General features: G+C 48.0%; 1 protein-coding gene across 3 annotated transcripts in view; it reads right to left on the reverse strand.

The window, feature by feature from the left end:
* Positions 1-25,467, reverse strand: part of SLC41A3 (solute carrier family 41 member 3) — a 74,866-nt gene that overhangs the window by 40,365 nt on the left and 9,034 nt on the right. For 2 of the 3 annotated variants that reach the window (XM_030942421.1, XM_030942425.1), the window contains exons 2-3: positions 18,255-18,554; positions 1,283-1,390 (exon numbers count right to left, since the gene is read on the reverse strand). In XM_030942421.1, the coding sequence (XP_030798281.1) occupies positions 1,283-1,390; positions 18,255-18,527 (381 nt within the window). In that variant the 5' untranslated portion in view covers positions 18,528-18,554. Of the gene's footprint in view, positions 1-1,282; positions 1,391-10,019; positions 10,194-18,254; positions 18,555-25,467 lie in introns of those variants that run through there. The other variant, XM_030942429.1, reaches the window with a different exon arrangement.

The raw sequence follows: 25,467 nt of genomic DNA on the forward strand, positions 1-25,467 counted from the left end.
GCATCATGTTACCAGCTGCTCAGACATTTCCACATCCCACAAGGCTCCACATGATGTGTTAGTTTCCTCTTGCTGTTACAACAAACTTAGTGGTTTAAAACAAAAGAAATCCATCCTCTTACAGTTCTGGAGGACAGGAGTCTGAAATGAGTCTTACGGGGCCAAAATCAAAACCTCACTCTCTCTGGAAGCTCTAGGGGAGAATCTGTCTCCTTCTCTTTCCCAGCACACAGAGCTCCATCCCTTGGCTCATGGCCCTTCCTCCATCATCAAAGCCAGGAGCACATGATCTTTCCTCTTTTATGCTGCTTCCATCACATGGCCTTTTTTCCTGTCTGAAATGTCTCTCTGTTCCCCTCTATAAGGACCCCTGTGGTTATACTGGGTCTATCTGGATAATCCATGACAATCTCCCATCCCAAGGGGCTTCTCTTAGTCACTTCTGCAAAGGCCTCTCCCCTATAAGTTAACATCCACAGGTTCCAAGACCAGGACCTGGTTATCTTCGGGGCCACTGTTGGGCCACTCACACCTCACCTATCTCTTCAGCCTCATGTTCGGCAGCCCCCTGCCCCCACCCCATCTGCCCTCTGCTCTCTAGCTATGTTGCTGTCCTCTCAGTTCCTTGAACACACCACAGCCTCCTCTTGCCACAGTCTTTGTCACCTACAGGATATCATATGGGCATCAGAGAAAGGGAGAAACCATTCTGTGTAGTAGAAGGGAAAAAGCTTCAGTCTCCTGGGATAGCTGGGAAGGTGTGAGAAGAGCTGGCAAAGCTAGGAACTGTGTTGGTTCAAGTGCCCAGAGAAGACACCTCCAGCGATCAAGCATTCAGGGAGCCATTCTGGGGAGTAGAAGCCACTGAGGAAGGTTAACCTGGGTGACAAACCCTTCCTGTCTCCTCCATGGAACCCTCCTCCATCAGGTCTGCATTGCTTGTCGTGTCTTCTGTGTGAATGTGTGATGGGGCTGAGCTCAGGGTCCAGGTGGATGCGGGTGGGAGAGTGGTGTGCAGACTCGGGGCACATGGCACACACTGACATTTAGGTCAAAGGAGGAACGGGGGCACGCAGGGTTGTGCACATCCCTCAGTCATCCAGTTTGGTAGTGGAAAGCCAGGGTGTTGGGCTGGGAGAGGGACCAGGGACAGCATCATGAGGTAACAAAACCCAGAAATATCCATTGTTTTGGAAAATCCAACCCACCACCCACGAGCCAGGGGAGACCAGGTGGTCTGCCCCACGTTGTGGCCGCCTCAAATGTCCAGATGTCCACTTACAGCTGTGGAGAGTCTGGATGCCAGTGTCATCTCCAGGTTCCCCTTCAAGCCCACCAGGGGCGGCACCAACGTCAAAAGGTCTTTCACCTCCACAAACACAGGCCAGTGCTGGTAGGGAAAGAGTAAGGAGATAAGCCAAACACACACATCAGCAAATCTCTGGAAATTTCTTGAGAGAACCTTCAGCAAGTCACTTTTCACTCCCTATAAAATGATCACATAGGACTAAGTTGTTTCTTAAATGACTTTAAACTAAACAGAAATAAATGAAGCTGTGAAAACCTTTTTAGTGCTGTTCACTGAATCAGCATCAGTGGCCGTAAGCACTCTGCAGGCTGGGCCAGGCTGGAGGCCAGCGGGTGGCAGCCATGCTGCATGTGCTCTGCACTGTGTTCTGTAGAGGCATGCATGGGTTCTGGACGAGAAAGTTGGGGAATTTCTCATGAATGGGGAGGCCTACAAACACCTGCAAGACGGCCAGACTGAGGAAGGGCCCTGCCTCTATTGGGGATCCAGGATCTTCACACAGGCCATGCAGGCCCTGCCTCCCTCTGCCCCCAGGTCCAGGGACTGCGTGCAAGCTGCCACTGAGCACCCTGTGGGGCTCGGGGTTTTTAAAAACATAGAATATGCCTCTATCCCATTAAATGTAGAAAAATCAATAACTTCAAAGACAGATGAAAGGGATTCATGCTTCAAGGAAAATGGAAAACACTTATTGGTAGAGGTGAAAACAATTCTTAACGGTTTAACGTGCAATTAGATGTTCCCCTAAATCAGTTTTAATGCCCCATCTGATCCTACTGATTTATTTTGCCTGTCTGGCTGCTGCAGAGATCTTTGACGCCTAACACTAGAAGCTTCTCCTGGTTTTGGAATTCTAGACCTGGAAACAAATCCCTGCTTTGTCATCAAGGAGAAAGGTGGCCTGGGATCTAGGCCCTGTCCCTCCCCTACAAGGCAAGAGCTGTGTAAAGATGTGCAAACCCACTCAGCCTCTAGGGACTTGGACCATCATCCACAAGCTGCCCAGCAACAGGCTTGACCAGGCGTGAAGGTGAAGAGATCAGGCCAGAGGCCCTTTAAGACTCCTTTCTGCTCTCAGACCAAGGAAGATGAGCACTGTTTAGTTTCTTCCTGTACCTTATCTACCGGGCCGTGGAATTCAGAATCCAGTTCCAGCTCTGGTGGAGTCCTGAGTTTGCCCTCTCTTAAAACTTGAGAAGAAAACAACGCCACCAGGCAAGGTGTCCTCCCATGCCTCACAGTCTCCTGGTGGCATCTGGCCACAGCTCTGTGCAGTTGTCCTCTCAGCCTGCACACCCCTCCACCCACCATAGGGTGGGCCTCTGTCCTCAGCAGAGGAACCAAGACCATCACGTACTTCCCAGCTGGCCTTCGGGCACCACCACCCACACTCTTCCTAGCCTCCTGTGGAGCCCAATGTGCTCATGGGCACTCTCTCTGCCTATACCCAAGACCCGGCACCCACCAACCCCAAAGTCACAGCAAACCCCTCCTTTCAGCCTGCCCCACCCAGCAGCCTTCCTCCTGCTCTCCCAGCACTACTACTTTGACAAATGCCTGTCCTCACCCATCACCCTCAGTGCTACAGCCCTATGGCTCTCACTGTCTCCCCAAAGGAAGTGACGACACCTTTGAGGCATGGGAGGACACCTTGCCTGGTGGCCTCCTGATGAGTAAGCCCCATCTGCTGCTCTCCCTGCAGGTGGCACTGTCCCCCGGCCCCTGCACGGATAAAGCACCTGCTGACAGGCACAGCTCTGCACCCTTTCCCCTGGCCTCTGAACCTCCAGCCCCCAGTCCTGTGCCCACCTCACTATCCACCCAGTCTCGACCCCTCTTCCTCCACCTGACCATGTTAATACTGACCTTCCTTCCTGCTTTCTCTTCAGTTCTCCTTTCTCCCCACACCCTCTCCCTTCGGCAGCTCGAGTACCCTTCCACTGCCCACCCAGCACTATCTTCCAGCAGCCACCCCACCTGCTCCATGCTCCCGAGGCTTTCAGCAGGCAGCCTAGGTGGGAGACGGGGTGGAAGCTGAATCCTGATGCATGGTGGTCCTATCCTCCTTGCCAGCGGTTGCTATGACTCTGGTCAAGTGAGATCTGAGAAGTCCTGTCTGGTCACACTGGGTATCACACAACCATGATGGGACCAAAGTCTATGGACACTGGCTGAACTGTGTCCCCCAAAACTCATATGGTGAAGTCCTCATGCTTAGTACCAAAACATGACTGTATTTGGAGAGACTGTCTTTAATGAGATAATTAAGTTGAAATGCAGTCATGAGGGTGGGTCCTAGCCCAGCATGAGTGGCATCCTCACTAGAGGAGGAAATCTGGACCTAGACATGTACAGAGGGGAGACCATGTGAAGACACAGGGCCATCTGCAAAGCTCAAAAACCAACCCTGCCAACACTTTCATCTCAGACTTCTGGCCTCTGGAATTGTGGAAAAAAATCAGTTTCTGTTGTTTCAGCTACCTGCTCTGTGGTTTTTTTTAATGGCAGTCCTAGCAAACTGATACAAATGTAAAGTGAAAAAATGCTGGGTGACACAGTTAATCCAGTAATTAACAATTCTGTCCTATCTCTAGACTTCTTTACAGAGATAATAAGTGTCTTTGTTTTTAAAGTCCCTTTGAGTTAGTTCTCCTGTTACCTGCAGCCAACAGCAAATACACTGACTGACACCCTGGGCTTGCGTGGGTGCCCCCCAATGTCTACAGCTCGGAAGCCTCTGTGAGCATAAGATCTGCCCATCCAACTCTGGTTGAACACCCCACAAGCACCTCAAATCCCAAATCTCCAAACTTCTCCTCGCCACCCGTGTCCTTCCTGCTCTGCCAGCCAGGACTCAACGCCTTCTTTTCTCCAATCTGACATTCAAGTCATCACAAGTTTTAAATTCTGCCACCGCCCTCTCCAGCAACACTTTAAAGATGCCTATATCAGTCACTGGGGAGGCTGAAATCATCAGAAATAATGATTCTTGCACTTGAGGGGCTCTGAACTCTGCCCACAGTCCCCCAGCTCTTCCCTGCTCCTCCAGCCTCACCCTCGGGGTCATCTTTGACACCACTGCCTGGGGTGAGTTTTGTGGCACAAGTATGACCCCATCACTCAGCCACCTGCAACCCTTCACTGCCAACTCCTCTCCTGAGTATACCTAACGCATAAGTCCTATGAACCCCAAAGACACATAAGCACATGACAAGAACAGTCAATGCAAACCCACAGCGCTGGAGTCAGAGGTGGGGCTGAGACAGCTGAGCACAGAGGACTCTGCTGGGGCTCTGCTGAGGATGCCCCAGGTGGGGCTGCAACGGCCCCTGTACCTTGAGGTGGTCCATGGAGACGCACACAGAAATTGTGTCCTCTCCTACGTGTCTATGCTACCCTTCAATAAAACCAGCAAGACACTCATTTTAACATAAAGCAAATACCTGCTACACTCAGTGCACAGCACACCCTCTGAGCATAGCAGACAGAGCTCCTCATTCCTGCCCAGTGTCCCTTTCCCCATGACAGCAGCCACCCCGTCCCTCACTTTCCACAAATGCACACTATCATTCGCCCATATCTTTGCACATAAATCCCTCTGCTTGGAATATTCACGTCTTTTCAGGGCATCCTGGAAATTGCTACATTACCTTTAAAGTCCAAATCAAATTGTCCTGCTCCTCTGCAGATCCCCTGACCTCTAAGAAGAATGACTGCTCCCTCTTCCTTCAAGGCAAAGACCTGCTTGTGGCCTCCACTCCCTGCCTAGCCCTCCGGAATGCCTGACAGTCTCTCTCCCCAGCATCAACTGGGTGGTCTCAGGGAAGGAGCGATAAGCACAGCTCTAGGGTGAGGCTACTGGGGGAAGAAGTGGGTATTCAGGTTGCAAGCCCACAGAAACACAGGCTTTCTAATGGGGGGCTGGCCAGGAGGCAAAAGGCCACCCTAGTCCCAAAAGAGGATGAGTGTCCCATCAACTGAGACGAGCAAGCAGAAGCTGCCTGGGAGGTATCGTGAGCTCACATTAGGAGCCTGGGTGGCCTGGTGGGTACAGGCTGTCCCTCTCCAACTTGGAGCAGGGGCACAGACAGACGCTGAGTCGCCATTAGGAAGGAGGTGCTGCGTACACTCAGGAACATGAAACACTATTTGGGGTGTCCTCGTGGATTGAAAGTTTAAATTTACATTTACAGATTAAAAAGCAAAACTGCAGGCCAGGCACGGTGGCTCACGCCTGTAATCCCAGCACTTTGGGAGACTGAGGTGGGTGGATCACAAGATCAGGAGTTCGAGACCAGCCTGGCCAACATGGTGACACCCCATCTCTACTAAAAATCCAAAAAAAATTAGCTGGGCATGGTGGTGGGTGCCTGTAATCCCAGCTACTTGGGAATTGAGGCAGGAGAATCATTTGAACCTAGGAGGCAAAGGTTGCAGTGAGCCAAGATTGCGTCATTACATTCCAGCCTGGGCGACAGGGCAAGACTCCATCTCAAAAAAAAAAAAAAAAAAAAAAAAAAAAAAAAAAAAAAAAAGCAAAACTGCATAGTATAAACCATATATGTATATGTTCACATGTACATAGAAAATTGTCTTGAAAGGTCCACAGCAGCGGTGATAGAGATGAGGGGACAGCCTTCCTCCATTGCTTGGGTATATTTTCCAATTTTTCTAAACTGACTCTACGAAATGCTTCAGCTGACAGATAGCACAAACCTCTCAATGATTCCAACACGCTGCCTGAACCAAGCTAGGGGAGAAACAGATTGTGATAAGCGAATCTCCCTCAGCACACGCCTCCACTGCAGGGAGACCGCCGTTGCCCTCCCACCTGCACCCTCGGGCTCCAAACCTTGTCCTTTTTCACCAGGGACCACACCAGGATGCTGAGGGCTGGGCACACCGCAGCTCTGCCTGCAGCGGTCATGCCCCTACCCTACAGCACACAGACTCAGTGATCTGGTCCTCACAATTCTGTGAGGTGGGGGCTTTCATTATCCCCATTTTACAGATGGGGAAATCAAGGCAGAACAGTGTGACTAAAAATCCCCTCCACTGGTGAGTGGCAGACCCTGCCTCGTGAGCCCACATGCACTGGGAGAAAGGTGGTTTGAGCTCCTTGGGCTGAGGAGGCACACGTAGGCTAAGGTTCTAACAAACCTCCATCATTCTGTGAATCTCCAATGCTGAGGTCTCAGTGTCGGAGGTCCCTCCTGACAGTCTCACTGACACCCGGGACACTCAAGCGGCAAGAGCAGGTTCAGGGCTGCTGTCCCACTCTGGAGGCCCCTTATGAATCCAGCCTGCCCTGTCTGTGGTGCCAGGAGACCCGGTCTGTGTGTCTCCCACCCCTGATCACCCAGACACCCAGTACGCACTTGAACGGTGTTCATCACCAGGCCGGCCGCCATCATGCACAAGCCGGACAGCAGAATGGGCACCACGACCTGGCACATGATGGTGAAGAAAGACTCAGGCAAGACCCCATGTGGGGACCGGGTGAGCTCACAGCTGAAGCCTCGCAGCTTCTTGCCCCGAAAGCAAAACTCCAGATTCAGCTGGGTGACCACCATGGCCAGGCAACGCAACACGATCCCAGGAGCACGAAGTCGGAGCCTGGGGTGCTCCAGTCCTCTCCTCCTGGCCCACACCAGGACGCTGTTCCCAAGAAGTTCACACAAACAGAAGCTTCTCAGTCGCCAGGTGCCGTGCGCCTGCAGAAAGCTCCCCAACGGCCCCTTGGCCGAGGGCCAGCACAGATGAGTGAGGAACAAAGGCCAGTGTGACTCAGGGCCTCATTACGGAGACTCTGCTGTCCCTCCCTGAAGGTCAGGCTCTCCTCAGACAGTGGCTGTGTGTCCGCCTGGACCTCCCTCTGCCGGCCTGCCATGGAGGCTCATGGTCCCTCCACACCGGCCTTGACAGCAATCAGCAGCCCAGCAATCAGCAGCCCAGCAGGCCAGTCCATACTGGCTTGGGCTGGACAGAGCTGGAGCGTACGTGGGGCCTGGCCTTGGTGAGTGCCCACACAGAGGTCTGCTGCCACCTCGCCCTGTACAAGTGTCCTGGGCTGTTCCCCTCCTGGCAGAGGAGGGCCTGGGGAGATATCAGCACAGAGGGACTGCCTCCTCGGGCCAACTCTACAGACCTCAAGTTTTATTCCTCAAGGCCAACAGTCTGTGGGTCTCCAAGCAGAAAGCCACACCCTGGGTCATCTCGAGTTGTGTCCAGCCAGGGGGTTCATGGCCACAGGAAGCTGTGTTCACAGAAAAAAACGCAGCCCTGTTCTCCCTCCATGGCATGGAAGACTCATAAAAATGCTTCCAAAGTGACCTCACTTTCTTCAGCTACAAAGGTGAGACTGGCCCTGCTGACCCCACCTCACCCAGAGAAGAAGGGGCTGGGAAGCCACTTCTGACTCCTGGGGTTCTGTTGTTGGGTGTGTCCTCTGTGCATTCCACAGGCACCAGGAACAGAATGTTCAGGCCTGAGGGCAGGCTGGGGCAGGCAGAAGCCCGAAGCTGGGGGTCAGACTCACATCGGCTGAACCCAGGGCTGTGGTCAGGTCTAGGCCTCACTTCCACTCCCATCCCTAAACTGTCACCCTAGTGGGCACCTTATCTGGTTCTCCCGTTGGACAGCCTATCCCAGGCTCAAGTGCAGACCCCAGCCTGGAGTCCACTGCCCTCCCCAGTGTGGATCCTACCGGCCTCCCCAAGGCTGTCCCTGCAACCGAACTCCAGATGAATTTCTCCAGCACCTGTTCCCCTCGTGCCCCCAATATTCCTTGGACTGAATCTTTGTGCACACCCTTCATTTACTCATTCATTCAACAGATATTTTCAACCCAATCGTAGGACCAATGCATAATGGGCCCTAAAATCCAGCACAATTCCCACTGAGAGCTAGAGTTTCTGCCCCCTCTCCCCTCTGTCCCCACAGCTTAACCGAGAGAACAAAGTGGAAGAGACGCTGTGGCAGTTTCTGGGTGTGGATCTTAAGAAACTGACAACTTCTATGTCCTATCTCTTGGGCTGCTCATGCTCCCAGTTACTCTGCTGTGAGGAAGACCACGTGGTCACAGGTAGAGGCCGTAAGCCAGGGTCTTGCCCACAGCCCAGCCTTGCACACGAGTGCGCCATCTTGGGCTGGCCCAACAGCCACAGTGCAGAGCAGAAGGTTCTTCTCACCAGGCCCTGCCCAACCTGTGGATTCCGCATCAAACAATAATTGGCTTTAAACAAACTGCTAAGCTTTGGTGTCCTTTGTTATGCAGCCGTAGTTAACTGCATTTGGGGAATCTCTTCCCGTGATCTCGCTATTTCAGATGTAGCAACTCCCAAACTTCTCACAGCCCAGACCTCTCCTCCGAGCTTTCAGACCATATACCTAAGCCCTGGTAGGGATGAGCACGTGTCTCACTCTGCCAGTCTCTCAGGACTGCCACTTCCAAGCCTGCCTCTCGCAAGTGGCCTGCCTCAAGGAAAGGTTCTGCCAGAAATGCAAGCCTCACTCTGAGCCCCGACCACCTCAGTCCCACATTCACTCTGCATGTGCCCATACCTCTCCCACAGTTGTCCCCCACTCCCGCCCACAGACGCTGCCTTCGCCACAGCCCTTTGTCCCTCTAACCTATCTCCCCACAAAACCAGTGTGTGCTCTTCACAGGCACAACCCACAGGGGCACTATGAGGATGGTGCTTGCTTGCACATCCTCCATGGCAGTCAACACACAGCCTGAGAAAGGGGCATCTGGACCCCTTGCAATCTGGAAAGACACATCCACGTGATCCTCCTCCTTTCTAGTACACGGTCATATGCTGCAGCAGCAGAGGGAACTTCTCACGACCCTCATGGGGGCCATGCCCATGCTCCTCCCCTCTGCTGTGGGCCGACACATCACCCAGGCCAAACATCTGCTAGGCCTTGTGGCCAGCTGAGGCACCTCCTCTCAGCCAGAGCCTAACAGTTATTTCCCCAGAATTCCCAATGTACTCTCTGAACCTCTCTGAAGACAGGTCCCACTTACGCATAACAGAAGCATGAAATGCAGGTGTATCTGCTCTCCCTCCCTGGCATGCACCCTTCCTGAGAACAGAGCCCTTCTCACTGCTACAATCTTGGGGATTCTCCATGGCTCCACTCCACAGATCAGTACTTAGGGATTAGTATTTGCCAGCCTCCACCCTAAATGCCAGGGTACACTGTGAGCAGAACAAACACAGGTTATCAGATAGTCAAAAAAAAAGAAGAGAGAAAGAAATGATGATCTGTGACAAATGCTCTGAAGGAAACCCAGGGCATAACGAGGGCACAGAGCAGACTTGGCCACATGCAAACACTCAGTCACTGCAAATGAATGAAGGAATGCCCGTTTGTTCCCTTGTGCAGCAGTCTGTAATTCTCAGAGCTCTCTCACATTCTATCATTTTCACAACAGCCCTGGGATGTTCACAGGAACTACAGCATTCTGTTTTGCAAACGAAGAAAATGAACAGTTTCCCCAAGATCACACAGCAAGTTAGTGTCAAAGGCAGGCCAAGACCCTCAGCTTCTGGGCTGCCACTCCTGCCTGCCAACCCCATCACTGTCCGTCATCCATGGTTAGGATCAGTTTGTTCAAACAGGAGATTGAACCGGCAGGAGGCAGAGAGAAATGGCCTGACTCTGAGAGAAGTGTTGCAGAAGGTTACTGGTTTAAAGGCATCACCTGGTTAAAGACAGAGTCCTCCAGGCTGGCCTAGTTTCTCTGGCTGCTCAAGGTCTGCTGTGGGATGCACGTTCCCAAGGCACACAGCTGAGAAGACCCCAGACAGGTGATCACTTCCTTCAGGTGTCAGTACCTCTCAGTGTTGTCATAGTTTTGGACATGGTCGAACATCATCGCACAACTTATAATCATACACAGTGAATCCTGGAACCATCCTCATCAGCACAGGAGATGCAGAAATAAACTATTTGCATACTCTCATCTAGAAAGAGGTGTCTGATCAAGTAAGTTACAAAACATTACAAAAATGTTTCTCAAATCTGTTTAAAAATTGAGTGAGAGACCAGGCGCAGTGGCTCACCCCTGTAATCCCAGCACTTTGGGAGGCCGAGGCAGGCAGATCACCTGAGGTCAGGAGTTCGAGACCAGTTTGACCAACATGGAGAAACCTCATCTCTACTAGTAATACAAAAATTAGCTGGGCATGGTGGCACACGCCTGTAATCCCAGCAACTCGGGAGGCTGAGGCACCAGAATTGCTTGAACCCAGGAGGCGGAGGTTGCAGTGAGCTGAGATCATGCCATTACACTCCAGCCTGGAAAACAAAAGCGAAACTCTGTCTCAAAAAAAAAAAAAAAAAATTGAGTAAGATACACACACACACACACACACACACACACACACACACACACGTGCATGCACTGTGAAACATTCAGAAGGATATATACCAAAATGCTAACAGTAGTTGCCTTTGGGTGGTGGGTTCATAAGTAATCTTTATTTTATAATTTTCTGTCTATTCTGACAATTGTGATTATTTCCTTTTATAAATCAAGAAAAACTGTCATCAAAAGCAAATAATGTAATTATATAAGAAAAATGACTTTCCTGTGAAAACCTGAGAACAAAACATGTCAACACAGCTCACTGAGTTATAATCCAGAAAATCAAGAGTGTGGTTTTAAAAATAGCTCAGTAGCACAGCATAAAAATCTGAGAGCTTGAAATAGATTCCAGCTACATGGAGCACCAGGTGGAAGCTGGGTCCGGCGGTTTCTGTGTGACCTCTGGGCCTCCAGTCCACCCCACAGCCCACAGCATGAGCAAGTGGCACAAGATCAGTGGTGCTCACCCATCAGGGGCACCAGGACCACCTGAGGGGCTTCTGCAACAGGCCGCCCAGACCCCACAAAGACCACAGGATCAGAACACTGAGGACCACTGATCTCTGCCCACCGCCTCGTTCTTACTGGCGTGTGTTTTTAGGGGAGGGTCCACACAGCGTGGGCAGGGGCTCTGGAGTACATTTCTGACGCTGCAGCAGGAACTGCTCATTTACCAGAAGCAGTTTCCAACGCAGCATCCAATTCATTTCTCAGGGTCACCCTGACCCTCGGCAGGTTCTCAGCCAGATGGTCATTCTAACAGGCATGAATTCTTCCCCCATCTTGTTCAGATCTCACAGATCAGGTCAATTAAATTTTAAATAACTCTTAAGGTTCTTCTTTATTTTCTGCTTCTGATCTCGACTGGCAGAAACCACCCACAGGTGGAGATGAAAGACTTGTCCACCCCCTGCCAGGCTGGCCTGCTCACGCACTGTCTCCAAGCAGCCTCTCTTGCCTCCCCTGCAACACCTCCCCCTGGGGAAAGGGGATCTTCTTGGCCTCCCTCCACAGGGCCGCTCCCACCATTTGCTGGAGCACACAGCCCTCACTGCTATCAACGTTGACCCCAGCACCTGCTGTGTGAGCGGCATGAGGGCAGGACTGTCTGCCTGGCACAGGTACATAGTATATGCTGCCTGAATGAGTGAATGAATGAATGAATGAATGAACGAACTGCTGTGGCCCTCACTTGCCCAGGGCTGGGTGTCAAGGGTCCACCATACCCTTAACCCAAGGGTGAGACCCCCCTCCCTCACCAATGAGGTGAAGAGGAGGTGACCATAACTGGCTCACGAACAGATGGGCCCACCGTGACTGAGGACACCTGGCCAGCTCTCCCTGCCTGCTCTTTGCTTGCTAACAAGCCCTAACAGTCAGCTGGGATGCAACTGCCAGTTGCTATCTCTCTTGGGCTCTGTCATCTCCTCCCACCCTAAAGGGCTGTTTTTGCCCCCATGACGAGAACTACCATTAACTGACTACAGGCTGGTGTGAGTCTGGCGTGTGCTCCCTGGCACTCCTGCCACCTGGTCTGACTTACAAATTGGCTTGACAAGATGAGACCCCACAGACCCTCCCCTGCTCCCCATTAAAACAGTTAATACCACCCAATGCAAATTACAACAGCACCTTCAAGGAGGGAAACTTATTATGCAAGACTTAAACAGGGTACGTCAATCCCCCTGCCTCTCCTTTACACAGGGCAATTTGGCTCATTCCTAAACCTGCAGAGAACGAAAGGGTGCCTCCTGGTGGATTACCACCACCTTAATGCCGTGACCCTGTCCATTCAGACCCCACATCCAGCACCGAATATTACAGAAATCACTGACTCCATCCAAATCAACTGGTACTTTGCTGCTATAGACTTGGTTAATACATTCTGTTCAGTGTCTATTTCACCAGCCTCTCAGACACAGTTGGCCTTCACCTCTAAAGGGACACTAGATATCTTTTCCAGGCTCCCCATGGGGACCTCCACAGCTCTGCCATCACACACAGTCATGTGGCCAAGGTCTCCCCTGCATCTGCCTTTCTCAGGAACACAGTTATATTACACTGACGATGCCTTCCTCCAGGCTCCTTTGACCCACTAATTAAGGCATACAAGTAACTCACAAAGGTACTCACAACGAGAGCAGGGGCCATCACCCCACATGTGGTGTGAGGCCTGGCACCTTGGTTAAACGCCTGAAAAATATTTGGTAAACTGAGAGCCGTTCCATCCCCAACACTGCAACAAAAGAGCTATTAACCCTCTCAGCATCCACAACATTAATACAAGTCTCTAACATCTTTTAGTTCCTTTTGCGTTCCGGACCTTTGGGTGCCTGTGACAGTGATGACACCCAGTGGAGGTCCCTTTGCCACTTTCCTTTTGGGTTCTGGAAGCAACATATTTCTCATCTACAAATTTTACTTATGCCCATTTATGCTGTCATCTGCAAAGCAAGCCAACTCAAACGGGCCACTCCAACAAAAGGTTCTAGGATCTGCCCAAGTTAAAATCAGCAGTCACTCCTATTAGTGCCCCCAGAAACGCCTTCATGGAAGAGAGGGGCATTAGCAACTTCCCCTCAAGCCCTGGAGTCTAGAGGCTGATGGCCATAAGTTGTCTAGGGGCTGTGGATCCAGGGAAATGCTCTCCTCCACCCTGTACTGTGCACCATCAGAGAAGCAGCTGCTGGACACACGCTGGGCTCTCCTGGAAGCATAGGTTCTCACAGATGCTGTGCCTGTGACCCTCCATTTCCACTACCCATTATGCCTTCACATGTGGCACCCCCAAGCTCAGTGCGGCTACTGAGGTCTCCTTAAAAATAGAATGGAGCCAAACCTGGGCCCCCTGGCATATGCCACCTGCAGGAGGGGTGGTCTCCCCTGTCCTCAGTCCTTTGCCAGATGCCATGGTGCCAGAGGAGTCACCCCTCCCTAGGCCCCTTGACTACCCAAGGCCCTTGAGATGGGCTGGCCATTCATGGTGGGAGCTATAGGCTTCACGGAGGGTGCTGCCATGTAATATGTGAGGGAGCTCAGGGGAAGGCTGCTGCTTCCTATCTTAACCAGGAAGTCCCTGAGAAGCAGCAAACCTCCAAGGGTCAGCACAGTGGCCAAGCATCAGGCAATCTACAGCATGGGCACCCTGACCTGCTGGCGCTCCCTCTGCACTTGTGCACAGGCTCTTGGCCCAGGGCCTCGAAGCTGCCCCACTTGGGGGTAGAGAGCTCTGGGAATTTTCTGCCTCACTGACACACACAATAAGAACAGGGTAACAAATGCCTACACATACACTACAGCCACACACAAGGCCTCAGACAGTCACTCCTGATCCTCTCTAAGGTTCAGGCATGGCAACGGTGGCCAAGGCCCTCATTTCCTTCTTGAAATACAGAGCACCAGCTCTGTAGGAAGCACCCAGTGGAGCCCCTACTTCCCGGGTGGGCCACAGGCAGCCAGGGTTAGCAGGAGGCACATGGGCCCCTCAAAGAACTCTGATGAAGTGACAGGAGGCAAAGGGACCTCCACTGGGTGTCACCACTGTCACAGACACTGATTAAGCCGGATCCAACCCCCCCCCCCCGCCCCAAGGACACATACTCCCCATACCCAGGCCACCAAACCCCTTCCTGGACACAAAGCAGACACTTTTCACTTTTCAAGGGCACCACATGGCACTCTCTCTCCTGGCCAAGGGTCTACGCTGCTTCCTGGAGAGGCTCTTCTATTCCCTGGAAGTCTCAGTCACCATCAAGGCTTAAGCTGGCACCAAGGCATCAAGGGGTCAATGGTGGGGTAAGGCCTAAAACTCCGAAGTGCTGCCTCGACACCTGGAGAAAGCAAAGACGCTGTGAGTAGTGCGTTCCCCTCCTGACTCTGCTCCTATGGACGAGGTTCCCAGCCCAAGAGACTCCTTATCTCAGGGCAGGAACTGTCCCTCCACATCCCTGAGGAGTTCGCGTCAGTTTCTGCCACCCTGTGGAATTAACGCAAATAGTCAGGAATGGAGGGTGGGTTTCCCACTCTCTTGTTATGACAAATCTTGCCCCCTACATCCCCTGCTGGCTCACTCTGCTCCCAGTGGCCCTACAAGGTGTGTGACGTCCTCCTGCCTGGGTGATTGGCATGAGGACTGACAAATTGCCGTGGTCCCCACCTGTCCAGAGCCAGGTGTTGAGTGTCCACCATCCCCATAACCCTAGGACAGGACCCCCGCATCCTCACCAGCAGAGTAAAGAGGAGGCAATCAAAACAGGCTGCCCTCATCTCCTCCTGCACTCCCAGTCTTCTCTCTCTGCCCACACGCCCACACGGAATGCCTCTCCAGTCAGCCCTCTTGCCCTCCTGGCCTTTCTAGATTGCTCCGTGTCTCTGTAAGGCCACAGCCTGCCTGGAGACCCCCGTTCTTCCCAGCACATGCACACAATGCTCATCCCAGCCCACCCACGGAGCCCAGGACTGGATCAATTTCTGGAGACTGCTGGCATTCCTGCCTGCTCCACGCATTCCAGTGAGGAGTCCTGGTGGAATTTCAGAAAGATTAACTTGGATTAGCTTGGCCTCATCAGGTAAACCCTTTAAAGGGAACAGGTGCTTCCTGAAGTCAGAGAGGGATTTCACCCAAGGGAGGTGTCTCCACTGCTGCCTTTGAAGATGGCAGGGCCACATGGCAAGACACAGGAGTGGCCTGGAGAAGTGAAGTGCAGCCCCTGGCTGACAGCCAGCAAGGAAATGGATCTGCAGTCCTTCAACCTCAGGGAGGAACACAGCACCAGGAGGTGAGTTCTGAAGACAGAATACGCTTAGAAGTACATGTTCCCCCAGAGCCTCATGAAGAGAACGCATCCTGGCCAACATGTGGATTTCAGCTGTTGAGACCCTGAGCAGAGATCCCAGCCACACCATGCCTGCACTTTGCCTTACAGAACTATGAGCTAATCAATGCATGCAGTTTTAAGCTGCTAAATTTGTGGTAATTTGGAACACAGCAATATAAAACTGACACATAAACCACATGTTGCCAAATCGTCTGAGTTTTATAGAGGAACTGAATATAAGCACTGTAATGAAAAGCTTCCAGTTTTGAAATGTTTGCACCGAACTGAACACTAACCAGCCAACAAACCAATGCAGACCGGTATGACAGCTGTGTACATCCACTTTGAACCTCTCATATTTGCAATGGAAAGAAGGCACACTTGTAGCAGAGAGTTTTTCTTCTTCATGGGAACACATACCTAGTCTCTAATATGTGCTGCCCTGTGCACGCATGTGGGCAGATGGGCACCTGTATAAAAAGCAGCTTCTGTTTCTAAGGAGGGCATAGGCTCAGAGCCTTAGAAGAAAGATGACTGAGACTGCATTTTAAAAAATGAGTGCTCAGCAAAAAGCCACCAAAAGCAAAGTCAAAAGATACGTGGGGAAAAAATAGGAAACATTTATAATTCACATCACAATGAAACAACCAATTTCCTTAATATATACAAAGCCCCTAGGTGTCAATGAGAGAACAGGAAAATACTCAATAGAAATATGAGCAAAGAATATAAATAGAAATACCAAGATCCTCAACCTCTCTCACTTGTAATAAGAAGCACAGATCACACTATAATGACCACAGCAGGCAGCAGCCCTTGAGGAAGGCCCCCGACCACCTCCTGGTACTGATGCTCTTAGCCAGTTGCTTCCCCTGGAATGTGGCTGAACCTGGTGACCTGATTCTCACCAATAGAAGCAATGTCATGCCACTTCTATGACTAGGTTACAGAGGACAGTGATGTCTGTCTCACCAGCAGACTCTTTTTCCGTCTTGGACTATACCCTGATGAGGCGGGCACCATGCTAGAGACGTCCACATGGAGAGGACCTCAGGGGGCCTGTGGGCAACAGCAGTGAGGAACTGAGGCTCGCAGTCCAGTATCTGCCAGGAATGTCACCCTCTAAGTGAGCTGGGCTGTTGCCCCAGTCTCAGAAGAGACCATGAAGCAGAAAAGCCAGCTAAACTTCATCTGGATTCTTTACCCACAGTAACCACGAGATAATACATGCTATTATATGAAGCATGTGTGTATTATTGGGATACACACATACTTAATATAATGCGTGAGTTTTGGGATAACTTGTTAGGCATCGAGAGAAATTAAATACAATGAAATGCAATTTCCAGCTAGCAGATTACTAAAGATCAGAAAGGCTGAAAAAACCTGTGTTGGTGAGTGTTGGGAACAAGCATTTCCCTGTGGTGTGGAGGAAGTACGACATTCTACCACGATGTGGGAGTTCAGTCAGGGTGGTGGGAAAAATTATAAAGATAGTTATAGGAAATAGTCACAAACTTTCTTGGAAGGCTGGGGTGTTGCATAGCTTCAGTAAAAGATTTGGCTGAAGGCAGCCTAATCCTCTTTGAGTTGATAGCAGAAGAGCAAATAACAAGGGAATGTGGGGGAGTTTATCTAAATAGCTTGTTTACTCATGTGGTTCTAAGACAAACCTTTGATCATCTGTAGGACTGCTCTCTCTGGTGGAGGGCGACCAGATTAATTACCCACAGGTGTGATGACTCAAAGCCTTTGTCATTTAATCTGTAGTAAATAAATACGAACTTCTGCTGGCTTATGGGGCCATGCTGCAGACTCAGAGCAGAGCCCCTTAGCTGAACTGACAGGCAAAATATCTGTGTTAATGTACGTGTCTCATCTGTCGCTGGGTCAGGGTCTGTGGGTTGGAACCGCGCACCACTAAGCAAAAGATTTGGTGATCTCCATTAAAGCCACAAACGCACATGCTCTTTGCCCAGTAATTCTACTCGCAACAAGTTATCCTATCAATTTATTCAGAGATGTATAAAATGATTTATGTCAAGATGATTCACTGCAGCATTTTTTAAAGTGGTTATAGGCTAAATTATGTCCCTGCAAAAATTCAAATGTTGAAGTCCTAGCACCCAGTACCTCAGAATGAGACTGTAATTAGAGACACGGCCTTTAAGAGGTAATTAAATTAAAATGAGGTCATTACGGGGGTCCCTAACCCAATCTGATGGGTGTCCTCTTAGGAAAAGGGATTAGGACAGAGACATGCACAGGGGAAAGATCACGTGAAGACACGGAGAGGAGGCAGCCATCTGCAAGCCAAAGAGAGAGGCCGCAGGAGAAACCAGTGCTGCCAACGCCTTGATCTTGGACTTCCAGCCTCTAGAACTGTGCAAAAATAAATGTCTGTTGTTAAGCCCCCCCAGTGTGTGGGACTTTGTTATGGCAGCAGTAGTTGACTGACACAGTCAGTCAACTGTGTTAAACTTCAAAGTACATCAGAAGGGAAATGATTAAGTACGTTTTGTTCTACATCAATCATATGGGCTAATAAATTGTCTACTGAAGATTAACTTGGGTTAAATTTAGTCTCTGTCACCAGAGACTAAAAGAATCTTGCCCAATATACAGGGAAAAAAAATGGCTTTTTGAGAGGATTGCCCAACAACCTTTAAGCTCAACCTGACATGCAGCTGCCTACTCTATAGGTGATGTTTGGCAGTGTCCCCCTCCCTGTCCCTATTTAGTTCCCTCTTACCTGGAAATAGTCCAGAAGCATGCCGGCCCAGGACAGTCCCAGGCCCGCAAACATGAAGGGCACGGTCACCTGAAGGCCTATGGACCAAGCGGTCTCCCTGCTAGGCTCAGCCTCCAGTGGCTTGTGGGTCACACTTTGGCTCTCAGGGGTCCTGAGAGCTCCATCTTCTGAGGCTCCAGGGAGTCCTCCTGTGCTGAGGGAGTGAGGAAGCCCCAGCTCCCCTGGCTTGCCACAACTGTCCAGCCTCCGCTGCCGGGTCTCTGTCCCATCCATCTGGGCACAGCTGGGTGCCTGGCAGCCCTACAGTGGGAGACACAAAGTTGCAGGGCCGAGTTCCTGACTCCCATGGCGCTAACACCCAAGGAGCCTCAGGCACCTGTCCAGCCCCAGGCTGGTACGGTCCCATCCAACCCGCAGCCCTCACTCAGCACCTGCTCCACCATATTCCTGCACCCCAATTTACAATAGTTTGTTGTTTAATATGCACATGTGTGAGCACAAAACATACAGAAGAGCACAAACGTATATGGGCTGAAGTCAGCAAAAAAGGGCCTCTGAAAATTCTCTCTTCCGTAAAAGCAATTTTAAAAAACAGCAAAAACTGTCAAAATCATTTTTTTCAGAACTCTTACTGATACCAAAGGCTCAAGGCATCCAGGAGTACCTATTCAAGAAAAACTGCTGACTCTCAGCAAGAAAGATCACTTTGTAACATTCAAGATGCTGGTGACATTCTAACTTGCCTGGTCCCACTACCCTCCCCAGCTCTGCCCTAGCCTTGAAAATGGACAGCCCACAATTGCAATGAGAGCCAGCAGCCTGGAGGGTATGACAAGGCTGGAGTTCTTTCAAGTCCCCATGCCCAAAGAATTATTTTTTGACCTATCTGGAGATGCCTAGAAGACCCCATTTAGAGGACTGTCTGTATTTAACCCCACTTGGAGTTCACCTGGTGCAAAACCTTTTACCCTGGGAGAAAATAGTAGAAAACAATTACAAGCACAGTGGCTACTAGCTGGGGTGAACAACAGAATAATGAAAACATTTAAAGGAAAAGCTGAGGAAGGGGATGTCAACAGGGGTTTTGAAAAATTCCTGCACACTCTGGGAATCTATTAGGTGGGTGCAAAAGTAATTGCAAGTTTTGTTATTACTTCTGACGGCAAAAACTGCAATTACTTTCACACCAACCTGACAGCAGGCCACCAATACACAGTGCCACACTGGTGGCTAGGAACACACTCAGGAAATTCCTAGGAAGGACCCCAAGTTTGCACCTCCTGGACACTTTGCACAAGCAGCAGGTAAAGGCTGGGGAGGCTCTGGTGAGCACTGGACTGGATGTGCCCAGTGTGCACACAGAGCCCCTGAGTAAAGACTGGGAGGCACACTCATTCCTGGCACACAGTTCCAGGCACGGAGTTCAAGGAAATCTGTAACTGGTCAACAGCTGGCACTGAGCAGAGATTTCCATGGCCACATACAACAGAGAATGGAGGATGTTTACAGGATTGGTCCAGAAAAATCACTATGCAAACAACAAACAACAAGCAGCAACAGCAAATCCAGGGGAGGGGGGAATCTCATTTCCACACCTGTCATGTTATATACTGTTAAAGGTCTAGCTTTCAAAAACAAAAATGAGACGTGCCAAGAAATAACAAAGTATGGCCCATTAAAAAAAATTAATAGTAACTGTCCCTGAAGGAGGCCAAAACTTTGAATTGGCTGTTTTAAATATGTTCCAAGAACTTAAGAAACCATACTGGAAGAAGCAAAGGAAAGCTTCAGAATGATATCTACTCAAATACAGAATGCCAATACAGAGATAAAAATTATTTTTAAAAATAACCAAATAGAAATGCACTAGTTTTAAAGTACAAGAGCTGGAATGTAAAATTCCCAAGAAGAGCTAATGGCTGATCTGAGCAGGGGGAATATAAAGAATCGCTGAACTGAAAGATAAATTAAGAGAGATTATTCAGTATGAAGAACGGAAATGAAAAGGAATAAAGAAAAAGAAACAGGACCTCCGAGAACTATGGAATAATATCAAGCATAACAATATAAATGTTGAAAAGGGGGAAGGCAGAAAGAATATTTGAAAAACAAAGGGCAAAAACTTTCCTGACTTCATAAAACATTAATTTCCACATCCAAAGAGCTCCACAAATTCCAAGTAGAATGAACTCCAAGAGAGCACACCAAGACCTGCCAAGAATCTTAGAAGCAGGAAGAGAGCAGCAACTCATCATGTACAAGGGATCCTCTAGAGCAGGGGTCCCCAACCCCTGTTGGGAACTGGGCCACACAGCAGAAGGTGAGCGGCTCCTGGCGAGCAGCACTGCCTGATCAGCTTCCCTCTCCTGTGAGATCAGCGGCAGCATCAGATCCTCATAGGAGCTCAAACTGTACTGTGAACTGCGCAAGCAGGGAATGTAGGTTGTGTGCTCCTTATGAGGATCTAATGCCTGATGAAGAGGTGGAACAGTTTCATCCCCAAAGCAGCGCCTCCCCTCCGCCCCAGTCCATCGAAAAATTGTCTTCCACAAAACCAGTCTCTGGTGGCAAAAAGGTTGGGGACCACTGCTCTATAAGATCAACAGCTCATTTTTGATCAGAAATAGAAGCCAGAAGGCAACAGGATGGCATCAAAGTGCTCAAAGAACAAAAGCTGTCACCTAAGAATTCTTAACTAGCAAAATTATCTTTTCAAAGTAAAGAAGAAATTAAGAGATTTTCGGATAAACAGACATAGAGCATTCGTCCCCAGCATACCTGCCCTAAAGGAAACACTAAAGGGAGTCTTTCAGGCCAAATTAGCATCCTAGACTAAAGCTTGAATCCAAGACCTAGGCTTGAATCCACACAGAGAAAGGAAGAGCATCGGTAAAGGTAACCACCTAGACAGATTTTTTTTAAAGTATAAACACATTTTTGTTAGTAACTCTTTTTACTCTTATCCAATTTAAAGACAACTATGTAAATCAAGTTGGAATTCAGTTGTTGTTGATCCAAACAAGATTATTATAAACCAAGGTGCTGATTGTAATCCTCAGGGCAACCACTAAGAAAAAAAAAATGTAAAAGAAATAACAAGTGAATAAAAGTGATACACTAGGGAAGATCTACTTCATACAAAACAATGCAGTAATGGGGAAACAGGGAAAAAAGACATTAGACATATAGAAAACAAATGGCAAAATGGCAGACACAAATCCCATCTTATCAATTATTACATTAAGTATATATGGATAGGTTGGAAGTAAAAGGATTTAAATAAATATACCATGCAAACAGTAATCAAAAGATAACTGGAGTGGCTTTAATACTATTAATAGTACCAGGCAAAACAGACATAAAGACAAGAATTCTTACTACAGACAAAGAAGGATATTTGATAATGATAAAAGGGTCAATCTATCAAGAAGCTATAACAATTACAAACACACATATGCCTAACAACAAAGCCCCAAAATACACAAAGTAAAAGTGGCAGAATTGAAGGAAGAAAAAGACAATTCAATAGTAATAGTTGGACGTACCTCACTTCCAATAATTGATAAAGCAATTTGATAGAGTACCAACAACAGAAAGAGGGCTTCAACAACATTATAGACCAATTAGATCAAACACACCTATACAAACACTCCGTGCAACAATAGCAGAATACTTAATCTTATCAAGTGCATATGGAACATTTTGCAGGCTTGATGTATCTTAGGAACAATAACTTCAATAATTTAAGACTGAAATCATACAAAATATGTTTTCCAACCACAACAAAATAAAATTAGAAATCAGTAACAGAAGGAAATTTGGGAAATTCATAAATATGTGGAAATTAAACAACATACTCTCTCTCTCTCTTTTTTTTTTTTTTTTGGAGACAGAGTCTCATTCTGGCACCCAGGCTGGAGTGCAGTGGCGTGATCACAGCTCACTGCAGCTTAGACCTCTGGGGCTCATGCAATCCTCCCATCTCAGCCCTCCAAGTAGCTGGGACTACAGGTGTGCGCCACCACAACCAGCTAATTTTTAAAATTTTTGTAGAGATGGGATATCACTGTGGTGCTCAAGCTGGTCTCGAACTCCTGATCTCAAGTGATCTGCTCACCTCGGTCTTCCAAAGTGCTAGGATTATAGGCATAAGCCACCAAGCCCAGCCCATACTCTTAAATAACTAATGGGTCAATGACAAAAATCACAAAAGAAATTAGAGATTTCTTTGAGATGAATGAAAATGAAAATACAACATACCAAAAAATTATGGCATGTGTTAATGCAGTGCTTAGAGGGAAGTTTATAGCTATAAATATCCATTTCTTTAAAAAGAAATGAACAAATTAATAAATCAATCTTCCACCTTCAGATGAAAAAGAGGAGCAAACTAAACCCAAAAAAAGGAGAAGGCAAGAATTATACAGATTAAATTGGTAATAAATGAAAGAGAATTGTAAAACAAAACAAAAAAAACCCAGCAAAACCCAAAGTTGGGTCCTTGAAGAGATCGACAAAAGTGACAATCCTTTAGAGAGACTGATGAAGAAAAAAAGAGAGAAGGCTCAAATAGTTAAATTAGGAATGAAAGAGGAAACATCATGACCAAAACTAAACATAACTATAAGAGAATATATGATTAATTATAAGCCAACAAATTGGAAAAGCCACCAGTCAGAGTGGCTATTATTAAAAAGTCAAAAAATAGCAGATGCCGGTGAGGTTGTGGACAAAAGGGAATGCTTATACACTGCTTGTGGGAATGTAAATTAGGTCAGCCATTGTGGAAAGCAGTGGGGGTGATTCCTCAAAGAGCTTAAAACAGAAGTACCACTCAACCCAGCAATCCCATTATTGGGTATATACCCAAAGAAATATAAATCATACTACCATAAAGACACATGCACAGATATGTTCATCACAGCGCTATTCATAATAGCAGAGACATAAAATCAGCCTAATGCCTATCAACAGAAGACTGAATAAAGAATACGTAGTACATATGTCCAGGGAATGCTATGCAGCCATGAAAAAACGAGATCATGTCCTCTGCAGCAACATGGATGGAACTGGAGGCCATAATCCTAAGCAACCTAATGCAGAAACAGAAACCAAATACCACATGTTCCACTTATAAGTGAGAGCCACACATTGGGTACACATGCATATAAAGAAGGGAACAAGAGACACCATGGCCTACTTGAGAATGGAGGGTGAGAGGAGAAAGAGGATCAAAAAACTACCTATCTGGCCAGTTGCCGTGGCTCATGCCTATAATCCCAGCACTTTGGGAGGCTGAAGCAAGCAGATTGCTTGAGCTTAGGAGTTGAAGACCAGCTTAGGCAAGATGGTGAAACCCCACCACTATAAAAAATACAAAAATCAGTCAATCATGGTGGAGTATAACTGTAGTCCCAGCTACTTGGAAGGCTGAGGCAGGAGGATCGCTTGAGCATGGGAGGCAGAGGTTGCAGTGAGCCGAGATTGCACCACTGCACTCCGGCCTGGGTAGCAGAGCAAGACCCTGTCTCAAAAAAAAAAACCCAAAAAACTACTTATTAGGTACTATGTTATTACCTGGGTGACAAGATAATCTGTACACCAAACCCCCATGACACCTAATTTATAACAAACATGGACATATACCCCTGAACCTAAAATAAAAGTTAAAAAATAAATAAAGCTAAAAAAAGTAGAAAACCTAGATGAAATGTACAAATTCCTAGAAACACACAAACTAGTAAGACTGACTCATGAATACAAAATATTAATAGATCTACAGTTAAAAGAGATCGAATTAGTAATCAAAAAATTTCCCACAAAGAGAAGCTTAAGACTGGATGGCTTCACTAGAGAAGTCTACAAAGCATTTAAAAAAAAAAATTAACAGCAATCCTTCATAAACTCTCAACAACAAATTGGAGAAGGGAACACTTCCCAACTGCTTATAAGAGACCAGTATAAAGACAACCCAAGAAAGCTACAGACCAATGAGTGTTATGAATACAGACACAAAATCCTCAGCAAAATGCTAATAAACTCAAGCCACTAGTACATACAAAGACTTACAATATAACCAAGTGGGATTTATTTCAGGAATGCAAAGTTGGTTCAACATATGAAAATCAATGTAATACACCAAATTAATATAATAATGGAGAGAAAACAGTTCAACAGACACAGAAAAAGCATTTGGCAACATCCAACACTCTTTCATGATAAAAACACTTTAAAAAGTTAGCTTTGGGTTTCTCATAGATGCCCTTAGTCAGGATGAGGACACTCCCTTCTATTCCTAGACATTAAGATGAGAATTCTTACCACAGACAAAGAAAGATATTTGATAATGATAAGAGGAATAGAAGGGAATGTCCTCATCCTGATTAAAGGCATCTGTGAGAAATCCAAAGCTAACTATACTTAGCGAGAGTCTGAAAGCTTTCCCAATAAGATTAGGAACAAGACAAGAATCCCTGTTTTTGCCAATCTATTAAACACTGTACTTGAGGTTCTAGCCAGCAGAGTTCAGCAAGAAAAAGAAATAAGAGGTATCCAGCTTGAAAAGGAAGAAGTAAAACTACCCCTGTTTACAGATGACATAATCTTATACATAAAAAATCATAAGGAATCCACATACACACAAACTATTACAGCCAGTAAACAAGTTCAGCAAAGTGTAGGACTGGAGGACACAGGTCAACACACGAAAGTCAGTTTGTTTGTTTTGTTGTTGTTTGGGTTTTTGGGTTGTTTGGTTGTTTTTGTTGTTGTTTTGAGACAGGTTCTCACTCTGTCACCCAGGCTGGAGTGGAGTGGCACGATCACAGCTCACTGCACCTTCAACTTCCTAGGCTCAAGTAATCCTCCCACCTCAGCCTCCTGAGTAGCTGGGACTACAGGCATGTGCCACCATGCTTGGCTAATTTTTTAAATTTTTTGTAGACAGGGTCTTGCTACATTGCCCAGGCTGGTCTCAAATTCCTGAGCTCAAGTGATCCTCCCACCTCAGCCTCCTGAGCAGCTGGGACTACAGGTATATGCTATCATGCTCAGCTTTTTTTTTTTTAAAAAAAAGAAACGAGGTCTTGCTATGCTGCTCAGGCTGGTCTCAAATTCCTAGGCTCAAGTGATCCTCCTGCCTCAGCCTCCCAAAGTGCTGGGATTATAGCTGTGAGCCACTGTACACATCCAGTTTTATTTTTATACTCTAATA

Source organism: Rhinopithecus roxellana, chromosome 1 (genome assembly GCF_007565055.1).
Source record: "Rhinopithecus roxellana isolate Shanxi Qingling chromosome 1, ASM756505v1, whole genome shotgun sequence".
NCBI classification, from domain to species: domain Eukaryota; kingdom Metazoa; phylum Chordata; class Mammalia; order Primates; family Cercopithecidae; genus Rhinopithecus; species Rhinopithecus roxellana.